This window comes from Sinocyclocheilus anshuiensis, unplaced genomic scaffold, assembly GCF_001515605.1.
Source record: "Sinocyclocheilus anshuiensis isolate Anshui unplaced genomic scaffold, SAMN03320099.WGS_v1.1 scaffold37, whole genome shotgun sequence".
Classification (NCBI taxonomy): domain Eukaryota; kingdom Metazoa; phylum Chordata; class Actinopteri; order Cypriniformes; family Cyprinidae; genus Sinocyclocheilus; species Sinocyclocheilus anshuiensis.
In genome coordinates this window covers 154,869-170,158 of record NW_015536461.1, presented here as the reverse complement: position 1 = coordinate 170,158, position 15,290 = coordinate 154,869, and the positions used below count along the sequence as shown (strand labels likewise).

Here is a 15,290-nt window from a genome sequence, read left to right as displayed (position 1 = left end):
TAATGCCTGAAACTTGGTATTACGAGCACTTCCTGTGTCTGTTTGCCTCTTTAAGATGAATCACTTGATGATTTCCCCAATAAGTCGCTTTGGATAAAAGCATCTGCAAAATGAATAAATGTAAATGTTTAAATGCTCAAACATGACTAAAAAACATCTACTATACTATAATTAAATATTTGTTATTTATGTTTCTTGCAAAAAATTTCTTCAGAATACACAGTTTAACTGGCTATTAATGAAATCTATACCAACCAGGGATTAACGACCATTATAACCAGCCAAACCAAACCTTGGTCTTTGCACACTATTACTAGTAGTTAGTGTGTGTGTGTGTGTGTGTGACTTTTTTGATGTCCTCATTTGTTTGACTATATAATAGCATTTAGCATGCACTAAAATAGTGTCCAGCCTTAAAATCTCACTTGTCCCAAAAATGCACTTTTAAGTGATTTGTGTACTATAGTGTGTATGCCCCCGCCCCCACTAATTTGTGTTTAATGCAGCGCCCTCTAGGAGGAACTGCACTTCCTGAAAGATACACACTTTGGGGATTCTGACCAATCAGAGGCCAGGGAGAACTAGGACCCCATGTCGCTCCTATGGGCCATTGTATGAATTGCACCTTTTGAATCATTTATAAATTTGACCAATCACGAAGTCAATTACGTCATCAGTAAAGACTGCGGAAATTGCACATGAAAGACTAAACAGATAATACAGTAATTTAAAACAAGTTTCCAGTATTTCGTATGGAAACACAACATGTGTGTGTGTGTGTGTGTGTGTACCTACTTATGTCACTTTTGGGGACATTCACCAGAGTACACAGAGTAAACTGAGGACCACCTTGACAATTTAGGACAATTTATGTCCTCATTTGTTTGACTATATAATAGCACTTAGCATGCACTAATGGGCCATTGTATGAATTGCACCTTTTGAATAATTTATAAATTTGACCAATCACGAAGTCAATTACGTCATCAGTAAAGACTGCGGAAATTGCACATGAAAGAATAAACAGATAATACAGTAATTTAAAACAAGTTTCCAGTATTTCGTTTTTACATAAAAACTGACTAACCTACATTACTATCAGGTGCTCTCATGATGTGTTTTCCAACTTTGAATCTGAAACTCGCAGTTTTGCTCCCGCTTCAGTCTCTGCGTAACGGTAGCGCGTGCAGCCCCCTCTGCGTATTATGAGTTTATGAGCTCTTATAAGCTCTTATGAGCTGTCATGAGCCCGCGCTGCCACCCCCCCTCCCCACCCCTCACACGGAGCAGCAGTTCACAAACACTCAGGGTGAAGGGCACTGATTAAATAACACAATTACCGTATACAAGCCGTGATTTCTTTGTTTATCATTATTATTGTTATTTATTCTTAGAACATAAGAATATTAAGTGATTATATTAAGTTTAATAACCAAAAAGTTCTTAAAAGTAACTTCTAGCTGAAGTTACTAAAAATCTAGCTGACACACTCACATTTGGTTTAGAAATCATTTTTTCTTGACTTAATTAAGAACAGTTCATTCCAAAGCTGCAGTCTGCTGATGTGAAGTTAGAAGAGTTTGTGTGTGTGTTCTGCCCTTCCCCCAGCTAAGCTAACGATGCCCTTCCCCCACACAGCAGCACAGACTGCTCTACACGAGGCTCATATACCTGAGTGTGACCTGCCTGTGAAAGCCCAACTAAAGTCAGTTTGGTGATTTACCGTTTTCTACAGTCATCCTACATAATGTAAAGAACATTCTGTGAAAATATAACCTTGATATCTTTAATTTTGACTGCGTAATGAGATGTCAAAGATTAATATCATAGTTATATTTATAGGTGAAATCAAACTTTGATGCTTATTATCTCATAATTTGATTTTGAGACTTCAGCCTGGTTTTTACAGAAAGTGTCACAAATAATCAACATTCACAAAAACTCAAGCTCCAAACATATGTAAAAGTGCTATGTGCTGTTTTGCTAAGCCTAGCAGGATTTCGCCACATTTTCATTAATGTGAAAATACCATTAGTGTGTAAGGAATATGTTTGTTTCTGATATTTTCCTCATGCTTTAAGTAGGACTTCATTTAAGACATAATGATGGAAGCTGGATTTATTCCAATGAAAAAACTACATATCAGTTAAGGTCAAGACAATATTGGTCATGCATATTGTATATGTTTTAAATTCTTTCTTCTTTTTTTTTTTGATGGCAGAATGGAATTAAGGATCAAAATCTCTTTTAAAAATAAGCTTAGAGTCTCTAACACTTACATTTAAAAATGTAGACTCTACCAAGAAAAATAATGACACGTATTATGAAAACACATATTTGCATCTGCTTCAGAAAATCCAAAAACTAATTTGAGATTTATTAAAAAAAACTATACAATATATTATTTGTTAAAATGGCTAATGTCTTTCAAGAAATGTGAAGTATAACTGCACAACCAAAATAAATGAACAGCAGTTATAATGTCATTTAGGGTTGTGGCACCGGACAGTAATGGCAATATTAATCATCATGATTATTGATTATTAATATAATACTACAAATACATACTGTAAATAATTATCACACACTTCATCATAGTAGATGATGGTTTAGCACCTGTTTAACATTTTACCTGAAGGGCCACAGTAACAAACTCTCTGACTCCCTACACTCGTATTTTGAATGTGAGAAAACACAAAATAAACAAAATCTGAAATTAATTTGACTGACAGCAGTACTATCTTTAACTGTCATAGATATTGTGATAATATTGTTTTCATCATTTCTTTTGGCCACAGTTCTACATGAAATGCTGTATACCTAAAGAGCAGACATTCATTATTGAATAGTATGAAATATCATTTCCCTTTAATACAATGTTGTGTAATATCCCTTTCCTATTCTTATTGTTCTATATGTAAAATATATGGGGAGAAAAGTTATGCTTGTAGATGAGAGTCTATGTACCTAAGTGAAAGTTAGATTTTACAGATTTTTGGATATCATAATTACACATAAAAAAAAATTTAAAAAAAAACAATGCCACCAATCTGTGAAAATTAAATGTGTTTTTAAGAAATTAAGCTAGTTTATTTAAGTGTAATAATAAAATAATTGAAATTACTAATGTTCAAACCACATTGGTCAGAATTTAGAATTTTTATGATAATGAGGTTTGTTTGACCATAAAAAAAGTTTGATTCCATCAATTAATTTACACGTGGATTTATCTACCTATAGGGGCTGCAGCATTTGTTAGTCATAATAGAACTTCTGCTTTAATAAGAAAACCTCTGCCTTTTAATTAATAAGAGATCTCTCTGTAACAGCAACTGAATCGGAATACTCGCGATACTTGTGTCACATGACGTTCGGTCTGCGCAATACAGCTGGAAGTCGAACACAGCGCCAGATGTATTCGCTGCTTTATATTTTAGACATCTCTTTACAGCATTGATAAGTCATTAACTGATAGGAAAAGGTGTTTATGAGGTGTAAGTGCTTTACAGCTGTTTATTTTAAATACAAATGGACGGACGCACAACTTTAACGTGCAATCCAAAAACGTGACAACGTCATTTACGTACACAAGTCGGCGGATGACACGTGCCAATGACGTCACTTCACTTAGCCTCAATTTCCCGCGAAAGAGACCTACGCAGCGATTAAAGGAGCAAAGGTGAGTTGTGATCTAAAATTTATGACAACGAAATTGAAAATATTAAAGTTAGTAGGATTTTAATATTGTTGATAAGTATATATTATGTTAAGAAATGTGTTTCGTTGTCCAATATATGCCACTTTTCATCGCATTTGATGATTTGTTGTACAAATATTTGTTGCTTTGGTATGTAGGCATTGATCAATATGAATATCATTTGTAATAGTAAATATAATTGGTTAGATTACATATTAACAGTACTTGAGTCCAGACAGTTGAGTTAATGGTTTCTCACGGGTCACGTGTTGCGTGACATAATCTTATCAATAAATGGTCAAATATAAATTATGATTATCTACAAAATATGGTGTTGTAAAGTATTGTAATATTCTGTTAAATAGCTGTAATAGACTGTAATTAAAATAATTAATTTTCGTTGTTTAATGGTTGTATCACTTATTGTAATCGCAGATATTTACTGGTGGGATTCTAATTAGGGACATATTTTATATGTGTTGTATATTTAAACCATAGAGGCACAAAATCCAACTATATTTATGTATGAAATGTGACCATGCATGTAAAAATCCAGCTAAAGTCATTTCTTTGTGATTTACTGTTTTCTGCGTAATGTAAAGAACACTTTGTGAAAATATGACCTTGATATCTCTAATATTGACTGAGTAAGATTTAAATCATAGTGATATTTAGGTGAAATCAAACTTTGATGCTTGTTATTCTTATATCTTATAATTTGATTTTGAGACTTTAGCCTGGTTTTCACAGACAGGGTCACACATTTGCATTTGAAATGTGTGTTTGCAGGGTATTATGTAGATATAAAGATAGAAATCCTCTACGTTTTGAACTAGAACTCCAGTCCCCCTTGAAATTCACTTCCATTATCTACTCGGCTGTTTTGCTTGTTTGATTCAATGGGATATATGTGCTTGATTAATCTATCGATATATTTATATTATGTATTATATTTCTTTTCAGTCATTGGATTAAGACACCATGCTGGCTGCAGCAAGAAACACAAGACGCACCACACCACTTCAGGATGCTGAGCATCACATTGCTTGCAAAACAGACAGGCCTGGGCTTCAAGAGACATTTATCAAGAAATATAAAGGCAAGATATTTCAATATTCAATTTACCAATAACAAAAATGAAATTTGTGTTTGCAGGGGATTATGTAGACATAAAGATAGAAATCCTCTACGTTTTGAACTAGAACTCCAGTCCCCCTTGAAATTCACTTCCATTATCTACTCGGCTGTTTTTCTTGTTTGATTCAATGGGATATATGTGCTTGATTAATCTATCGATATATTTATATTATGTATTATATTTCTTTTCAGTCATTGGATTAAGACACCATGCTGGCTGCAGCAAGAAACAAAAGACGCACCACAGCACTTCAGGATGCTGAGCATCACATTGCTTGCAAAACAGACAAGCCTGGGCTTCAAGAGAAATTTATCAATAAATATAAAGGCAAGATATTTCAATATTCATTCATATTCAATTTACCAATAACAAAAATGGCAGTTTAATATGAGGTTCACAGGTTGCACAGTATAATAATATTTACTTATGCAGTCAAATTTCATGACTTCTAAAAATACATATAGCTATTATAAAGTTTGTGTAAATTCTTGCTCGAGCTGAAGTCTACAATGAAGTTCAGAATACATTCTTATTTGATTTTCAGTGGCATGGCAAACATTGGTGGTGAGTATAGAATCATTGGCTTGATGCTCAAATATCATATGCTTTTAAGGGGTAGTTCACAAAAAAATACATTTTTTACTCTTTCTGTTTTTTTCCTTGCAAATGGCAGTGTATGTATCACTCTCAAGCTTCCAAAGTATGCAAAAACTTCATAAAATAACCCTATTTGCCTCTATGTGTATATTTACAGTGTTTTGACAGCATATTAGTTGGTTTGGTATGGGCGGAAGCAACTAATCGATAAAATCAATAATTATCTATAATGAAAATCGTTGTCAACGAATCTCATTATCGATCAGTCGTTCTGCGCACGTGACGTTTGAGCATAGCGTTTTGGGGAAAACAGAAATACATTGGAAGAATGGCGAAACGTACAAGCACAGCAGAAATAAGTGCGAACCAAATTCTCCAAGACATGGGAACATTTCACATTAAATTCCAGAATGAAGATTGTAACTTGTAAACTTTGCAAAGCAGAGCTTATGTGGCACGCAAGCACGACAGTGATGAATGAACACTTGAAACGAACGCATGTTTGAATCACAGATGATAGTGATGCGCGGATGAGCTCTAACGTCACCCGAATCTGCTGTTAAAAATAAAGGATCCACTGCACGCGTGATCATTGCGCAGCAGCACATACAGTATAATCAGCGCGTCTGCAGCGTGTGGCGTCGTGCACACAGCAGCACATACAACATAGGCAGAGCGTGTTGTTTTAAATACATTAGTAAGTTGGATTTTTTTATTGTTGTAGAGCAACTTGAGGCACAAGACGATGCCATGTCAAGTGATGAGGAGGATGCAAATGAAGAGAGATGCAGTGACTTACCTCAGACAACAGCACCAGCGGACACTGATCAACAATCTGTTTCACAGAAAGATCAAGGTAGAAAGATCTGAAAACTATACCAACAACAATAATTAAATAATGAATTACCAAAAACATTATAGGCATCAATAAGCAGTTTTTCAAAATTAATAAAGTCTACACAGTGAAACAGTGTTAATTTGGTTCTCACTGAGTTTAGTTGTAATGAGGATGCTTTTTTACATTTTTATAGGTTCATCAATCCCTTCAAAAAGAAAATGGGAGGACTTTGAGGTAACAGCAGTTGAAAAACATATGATGAAGTTCATAAAGACCTGCAAAGTTCCTGGTAAGCAAGACTGTGAGAGATGCATTAAAGCAGAGTCAGAAGCCTTAAAGGAACGAACATGGACTGGTGTGAAAAATTATGTGTGGAACAGGATCACAACTTTAAAAAAAAAGAGGTGGATTTTAGAGGCTACATTGCCTTTTACTGTAAAGTGAAGAACATGGTGAGGAAAATGTCTTATGTTGCCGGTCTGCCCGGCAACATAAGCCAAACACAAGGAGAAGAAAAGAGGAGAGGGGCGAAGGTAAAGAGGAAGAAAATATGGAGGAGTGAAGGTAAAGGGAAGGAAAAGATGGAGGAGTAAAAAGTAAAGGGGAAGAAAGATGGAGGAGTGAAGGTAAAGGAAGAAAAGATGGAGGAGTGAAAGTAAAGGGAATGAAAAGATGGAGGAGTAAAATGTAAAGGGAAGGAAAAGATGGAGGAGTGAAGGTAAAGGGGAAGAAAAGATGGAGGAGTGAAGGTAAAGGGAAGGAAAAGTGGGAGAAATGAGGTAAAGGGAAGGAAAAGATGGAGTAAAAAGTAAAGGGGAAGAAAAGAGGGTAAAGGGTGTGAGAATGGATGGATAGAGGTATTGGGGAGGATTGTTGGGCATCATTTCCAAGTTCCTAGGTGTGTTTGGCTTAATATGTTGCCGGGTAGACCGACCGCCTCCTAACAAACACAATGCATTCAGGCTAAAAAAATTTGATTGGACTTTGATTGGAGTTGCAGCCGCCTTGTGATCACATGTGCCATCAAAGTGAAGGCAAAATGTCAGGTCTGTAAATAAGGTTTTAATTGAAAATATCAAGTGATATTTGTACTGAAGGCTTCATCTGTTGTGCAGTTTTATCTTTCTTTTGTCTCTAGACCCTTCAGAAAGGGGTGTACCCAAAGGTAGGGTGTTCAGTCATAGGTCCTCATTGAGGGGTTAAGTAGGTGTGCGTGCGCGTGTGTGCGTGTCTTAATCCCCTAAAACAGTTAAACACAAACCACACCCAGCAAACAATTCTAAATATTTCATTGATCATGTCTAGGGTTTGGAATTAACTTTTTCACTCACCAGCCAAATTGGCTATACCGTATTTTTAAGTTACCAGGCATGCAGAACTTCTACAAGCAATATACCAAAAATACCAGAAATAAACTAGATTATAAACAGAAATCACTGGTTTAGATTTATATTTTAATATATTTATTATTAAATCTGATTCAGAATCATTGAATTGAAAGCTTTCAGTCAATCATTGTTTGTGGATTCAATAAAAAAAATTATTTTTGTTTATTTGTTTTTGTAATTGCAGCGATTGATCTGCACACTTTAAATCTTTTATTGGAATCAAAGCAGGAGATAAAAAGACAAGCGTTTCGGCTATCTGCCTTCGTCAGTGTGCTTTCTTTTTGTAATTAAATAAAGTATATGAATTTTAAAACGTGGCACATCTTGTCCAAATGCATAACACTCTTTATGCTTTGTTGTTCTAATGTTGGAGGCTCCTGGTTGGAGTACATCATTTATGAACTATAACCCACCAAACTGACTAGTGAGTTGATGTGTTTTACCATCATAGGGTTTCCACCCGCATTTGACAGGTTTGTGGGTGTTCTTTTCAAACCTTGTTCATGTCAGTAACTGCACTGATGTCCTGCACAATGTTAAAACTATACTAACCTTCTAAAACTTCTCTTGCCAGGTGACCTCATGAATGAGCTGACCAATGAAATTGGCTGTGGGATGGGGTTGCACTTTTCTGGTTTGAGGAAAAAAAAATAATGCTAGCTAGTGTTTTAGCTTGACTATAGTATCCAGGTGTATCAGGCAAATCACTGTCTACACTTCAGCACTCACTGCATCTCACCACTGTTCATTTGCATGAAGTCGAACTCTTGTCAACCTTATCAATGGTCAATCACATAGTATTACTTATTTTGCCAGAAACGAATTACTCTGTGGCTGGCATGCAAGAACATATCCAAGGTTGCTATGTATGCTGTGTCATTGTTTATCTCCGGATGCAAATTCAACATATTCACTTCCATTTTGGCAAACGGTGGCTAATTCACATTCATAAGTTTTCATACAGTCTGTCTGCGCCCCACTGGTTAAGTTTAGAGGTGGACCTTCAAGTTTGCTTTTCTTTTAAAAATCGTAGGTTTTTGTGCGAACCACATTGTATGAATCATACAAAATTGCCAACTTGAAAACAGCTGATTTTTTCACGAGATCAGGTTAGTCCGCACTCCACATACTAAAAATATGATCTTATTGGCAGTAACTTTGTCACTTCCAGCAGTACTTTGCTTTCAGTGAGGATAGAAAAAGTACTACTTTGCATTCTACAGGAAACCTTTTAGGAAACGGTGTGCATGGTTAGACAACAATGTGAATTTTTTTTCCACTGCCGGCAATTTTCAACAGCAAAGTGACATGAGGCAGTGGAGACTGTCAGCAATGCTATGACATTCTACTACAAATGCCATAAGGGAATGCAGACAGTGGATCCTATCACCTACCACCTGATACTGTTGTTGGATACTGCAGTCAAGCAAGAACACCAACTAGCAACCTATAGAAACCTGTTGACAGCTACTTAGACTAGTTTGGAGTATGTACCGGGAAGAGGGGATGTCAGTGATCCTTCCTCTCCGCTGGCACTGAAGAAGACATCCAAGGCCTCCTGATCAGAGATGTCCATCAGGTCCATCTGCTCTAGCATATCAACGTTCACCTCCATTGATGAAATACTTCCTAAGGGAGCTGCAATAGGAGAATCAGACATAAGATACAAAGACTAAAAAGTTATTAGAGGTAAATATGGTGTATTTGGCTACTTATAATCTTGTGCATGTTTGTTTCATTACATGTCTTAGAATAAAGATCATGGTCTTTGGAAAAAATGGAAGTGAACTTAAAAAATAAAACAAGCCATATATGTATGTGTATATATACATATATGTACATACATGTAAACATAAATGTATGTATCAATAGTAGTGCCGTCAAACGATTAATCACATCCAAAATAAAAGTTTTTGTTTACATAATATATGTCAGTGTACTGTGTATATGTATTATGTATATACAAATACACACAAAGACAATATATATATATTGAAAATATTTACATATATTTACATGTATATATTTATATTCATATAATTTATATTATATATACATATGTTTAATATATAAACAACATATTTTTCTTAAATATATACATGCATGTATGTGTATTTATATATACATAATAAATATACACAGTACACACATAATATAAAAAAAAAAACGTTTATTTTGGATGTGATTAATCACGATTAATCGCTTGACAGCACTAATTGATCGTTTATAATAGTTTTAAAAGACTTTAAGTAAAATACAGAAATTCTGTCAAAATGTAATATTTTAAAAATTATTTTAACATAATTATACCAATAATAAAAAAATATATATATATACAAAAAATGAAAAGAGTCACCCATTTATGTGTGTGTTTAAACTCACGTCTCTTATAATCTATCTGCAGGTGTGCAGCGGAAAGGTAGACATCGGCATCGTGTTGAAACACCTCCTCAAAGAATCGTTGTCTCTCTCTCAGCCTCATTTGCTGGGTCGAATCTGCATCCGGGACTCTCTGCGCGTGTTCTGTCTCAGCTACCAGCAACAACAGAGACAGTCACTTCACTTACGGTTTATATCAACATCCGTTAACAGAATATGTGTACACTTTCATGCAACAGTTAGTTAGTTCTAGTAGAATAATGGACAAGCTGCATTCTACAACCCCTATAAAAAAATTAAAAAACATAATAATAATAATAATAATAATAATTCCACCAGCAGGGGGCATAAGTTACCACTTGAAATCTCTACACTCACTGAATGTTTTCAGTTTGCGCTTGCTTACATTAATATCTAACCCTAACCCTAACACGATGCATATGTCCATAACCTCATATCTTTTTAATACAAATGAAATTCAGACCTGTGGTTCGAAGTTTTTGTTGTTTCTCTAAATTAACAAAACGTCTTGAGTGGTGTACATTTCAGCCAATACAGTAACAAATAAGAGTGTCCGAATGAAAAGAGAAGATGAAAGTAACAAGATTAGAATGAGAACATGCTGTACTAAATGCTGCACTCAGACAAAATAAAGAAACATTTGTGGAATAAATGAGAATGTGTTAGAGATATTATGAACATCTTGTTGATTCAGTATGGTTGCTTACTCACAGGGCTGCTAAACCTTCTTTACTTAAGCCTCATTTGACACGCTAGAATGTAGTGTGCATTAGACTCTTCAGAATATAATTAAGTATAGGATGCCATACAAACATTTGTGTGTTTTTCTGACTGAGCTACGGTTCTGTAGGGACAAAATCACTAATACTTTGTCCCCAGAGTGCTTTCAACATCTTCAAAAGGAAAAAAAAAGGTTAAAAAATGCACTAAAATAAGTCACATCAAAACACATTTATTTATAATATCACAGTATTCTTTTTTTATATATATATATATTTGTGTCATGTACACATATACTGACACCTTGAAACTATGGTGCCACTGCTTTATTGAATGGCTAGTAGTCAGTAAGATGTCCTGTTATTACGATAAACATATATTTGAAAACATGAAAGCAGGCAAACAGAGATATTAGTCATTGGTCTATATACAGAAACCTCTCAATGTGTGGTAGCTCATGCACAAGGATCTCCAAATAGACAATATGAGTCATCTGCCACCCTGACCCCAGGAACCTACCAATAAAAACATGAACAGCCAGTTCTGAGCAAAGCACTTCATTTCAGCTTTCATCAGATGCAGAACGGTAATATAATCACTTAATAGAGGCAGTATAGTAGACCGGATTCATTGTGTATTTTTTCATTACACAGATTCTCTACAGTACACACAAGCAACAATCGAGCTAATTATGGGTTGCCAGTATGACATGTTCAGCCTGACATTTGTGTTTCGCTGTCCTTGAAAAGTGACACAGGAGCACACATCAGCTCAACTGAAATAACAGCCCTAAAGCTTGCACCATGGCTGTAACGTGTTCGAAAATGGCATTCTTTTCCTTTCACAAGTCATTAATACATGCCCCGCAATTCAACCATAATTAGAAGGCACAGGCTGAGCCTGAAATAATTGGATCTGCCTTTTAAACCTGGTCTAAAATAGGAATAATGTAAAGATTATCTGGTGTGTGCTGCGAGAGCTGATGGCATTTTCAGCTGCTATCAGACGTGCTGTAGAACAGGTCCGAGAGGGATACATGTGAACACTGTCCCAGCATTTTCTGGACCACTGATTTTTTTCAAGACCAACAATATATACAGTGGGTACGGAAAGTATATTCTGTGTTTTTCTGTCAATATGGGGTGCTGTGTGTGTGTACATTAATGAGGAAAAAAAAATAACTTAAATGATTTTAGCAAATGGCTGCAATATAACAAAGAGTGAAAAATTGAAGGGGGTCTGAATACTTTCCGTACCCACTGTATGTTGCATATGTGATTTTTGTTGATAATCATATTTGATGCCCCTACATCAGGCTTTCATGAACCATATAAAATGATATAAGATCATGTAGAGGTCATACTCATGGAGAAAAGAAACACTCATGGAATTTTATTCAGAGACCTAAACAGAGCAAAAACAGTTCATGTGCTGGTATGCCAACAAGAAATAGGAATTTCTGATAGCTTGTAATATTAATGTTTATAACAGTATAGCAGACTACTTATGCACTAATCTTACATTTACTTTAAAAAAAATAAGTAACAATTTCACACAAAAAAAAGACAGATGTATAACCTGAAGGTGGACATTTTTAGAATTATAAAAGGCCTTTTATTTGCTAAAATGTGTGGACAAGTTTTGATCATGTTTATAATTTAGAGGCCTTACAATTTTACGCACCAAATATGATACAGTAGACTTTATAAGGTTAAAGAACCAGTGCAACTTTAAAACAGACCAGGCATTCAGTACAGCGTTTATTAACCATATCTATAGGGTGTTGGAAAATGTACATTCACACAATATATATGAGTAACTTTCCAAAACAAACTGCCAACTCTTGTTTATATTATAGACAGTGTGTATATCATCCATCACCCATGTTTGAGAAAATGTCTCACATCGCTCCAAACCTGTATGCATTTCTTTCTTTTGTGTAACACTTTCAAAGACATTTTTAAAAAATGTCTCTTTGTTTTAGTCCATTGAGGGTCATGAGGTTGAGTAAACGATAAACGATGAAAGATTAATTTTTGGGTGAACTACCCCTTTTAGACACTGCCAAAAAGAATGATCACAGACGGAATCTCTTTACTATCTAAATTCTGTTCCTAGGGTAGCAAAACCTTTTGGAGAGCCTGGGTAAGACTGTGATGACTGCATTTCTGTTTAAAGAATTCATGAGTCATCACATTAGACAGGCAAACCGCCACAGTAGGCAGTTGTGTAAGGTTTAGATGGGGTCATTCTCTCTCGCCTGGTGGTGGCAGTGAGGATGATGGGAGGCATCCAGGGGCCACAGCGCTGTCACTCTGAATAACTTACCAGATCTGCACTAGCTGACCACCACAGCCAGAAAGGGCAAAGGGGAAGCTGAATGTCCCATTTATGTTTCCATCTGACAGTGCTGTGTGACTCAGCACAGTGTGTGTAAGCAGGTGACCAGTATATTGAAAAGGTAATACATATTTGTGATGGTTTACCTGCTACATAATCATTTTAATTCTCTTTTTGTAATGTGCTTACATTAGTTTTGTCTTTTTTTTTTATTTGCAGGAATGAGAGCGTGACATCAGAGGTTGTTGCAACATATAATTTAAAAAGTTTGCTAACTGTCAATTTCAATGAATCAATTCAATAAGCCAATCCATAAATATAAAAAATAAATATCTAATGCATAAATATCAAAGTTTGGGGACTGGTTAAATATTAAATGTTCTTGTCATTTGAGGAGTAACATAAAGCTTACATAATAAAAAGTGTTGGGAATGCATATGTGACTTATGACTTTTAAGTTGTTTATTTGCCAAACAAATTACGAAGGGATTCGAATGAGTGGATCCACAACAGCTTTGGCGCCTATGCTATATTTCTATGAATCGTCATTATTGTTGCACGTTCTCATAGGTTTGTTATTTTATGCGCAAAGAAAGCTGTCTGCAAACTGCATGCCCAAGCAGAAAAATGCACTGTTGCTGCGAAGACTGAAACTCACGTTGTATTTTATGCAAATGAATTCAATTAAATCAAATCAAATTTAAAAAATAAAAAATAACTGTATATTTTCATGTTTTCACATGAAAATCTTCTTATACTTTATGGGCCCTATCATACACCCGGCGCAATGCGGCGCCAGGCGCGACGCAAGTGTTTTTTACTAGTTTTTTACTTTTTTACTAGTTTTTTTTACAGTTATCATTTTCACATCCTGCACCACGCTGTTTAAATAACAAATGCATTTGCACCCATTTGTGTGCATATGGGCGTGCTGGTCTGAAAACGAGGTGTGTTCAGGCACATTGTTGGCGAGTTGCTATTTTGAGGCAACTGAAATAGACCGTGCCATTGACCAACTAAAACCTGGGGCCCTATCATACACCCGGTGCAATGCGGCGCCAGGTGCGACGAAAGTGCTTTTTGCCAGTTTCAGCCCGACGCAGTTGTCATTTTCACGTCCTGTGCCAAGTTGTTTAAATGGCAAATGCATTTGCGCCCATTTGTGCGCCCATGGGCGTGTTGGTCTGAAAACGAGGTGTGTTCAGGCGCATTGCTGGCGTGTTGCTATTTTGAGGCAACTGAAATAGACTGTGCCATTGACCAACAAAAACCTGACCAAAGTCAATGGCGCAGTAGTTTTTTGTTATTTAAAGAGCGCGTTTGTATAGGCGGGTGCACAACACGCGTACACTCTTCTGTGTAATAAGTTACACGCACAGGGTAAGCAGTGTGCAGTACATAAATATAAAAATGCCTACATGTCATAATGGATAGTCATTGCATGTATCAGAATTAGGCTACCTATTTGCTCTCGCACGAGCAGCTCCATTTCTTCTCTGGAGACGCTTTCTGTCTTTGCGCTTGGAAATTCCGCCATGTAAATAGCAAATTCGCCATGGCGCGAGCGCAACTGGCTGTTAAAGGGAATGGGAGATGAGACTCTGATTGGTTTATTGCACGTTATGCCCAAAACACACCCATTACTCATTAAAGGGTTAGTTCACCCAAAAATAAAAATTAGCCCATGAATTACTCACCCTCAAGGCATCCTCGTCAGTGGGGGTTGCCATCCAGTGCTGCTTCTCTTCGGCGTGCTGCAGCTTCCCATTCTGCAGTCTCGCCGCGACCACCCCTGGGCGCTTCAGCGCTCTCTCTAAAAGAGTGTTTTTTCTAAAATACTAAAAGAGCAATATCTAAAAGAGCTCCACGAGCGACGGGCGTCTTTTTAAAGATGGCTTCCCGCTCGTGCGTTTCTGGATGTGGTCGTTTCCTGGCTTCATCTGACGGTCACGATCGCTGTATCTCGTGCTTGGGCTTTCAGCACGCTGAAGCAGCACTCATGGATGAGTCATGTTCTCAGTGCGGGAACATGACCATCGCGATGTTGCGGTCTAGATACCTCCTCGTTAAACGGGGGGATATCCCCCTTGCCATGCCCCGTTCTAGCTCCTCCGGTTCTCGGAGGGCTACTTCGGTTCATGGTCAGGGAGATCTGAGGATCACGGTGAGAGC

General features: G+C 36.4%; 1 protein-coding gene across 1 annotated transcript in view; it reads right to left on the bottom strand.

Moving 5' to 3' along the window:
- Positions 1-15,290, bottom strand: part of LOC107653378 (dysbindin-like) — a 60,443-nt gene that overhangs the window by 2,185 nt on the left and 42,968 nt on the right. Inside the window, exons 2-3 of the mRNA XM_016440439.1 lie at positions 10,041-10,190; positions 9,153-9,296 (exon numbers count right to left, since the gene is read on the bottom strand). Of these exons, the coding sequence (XP_016295925.1) occupies positions 9,153-9,296; positions 10,041-10,190 (294 nt within the window). The remainder of the gene's footprint in view (positions 1-9,152; positions 9,297-10,040; positions 10,191-15,290) is intronic.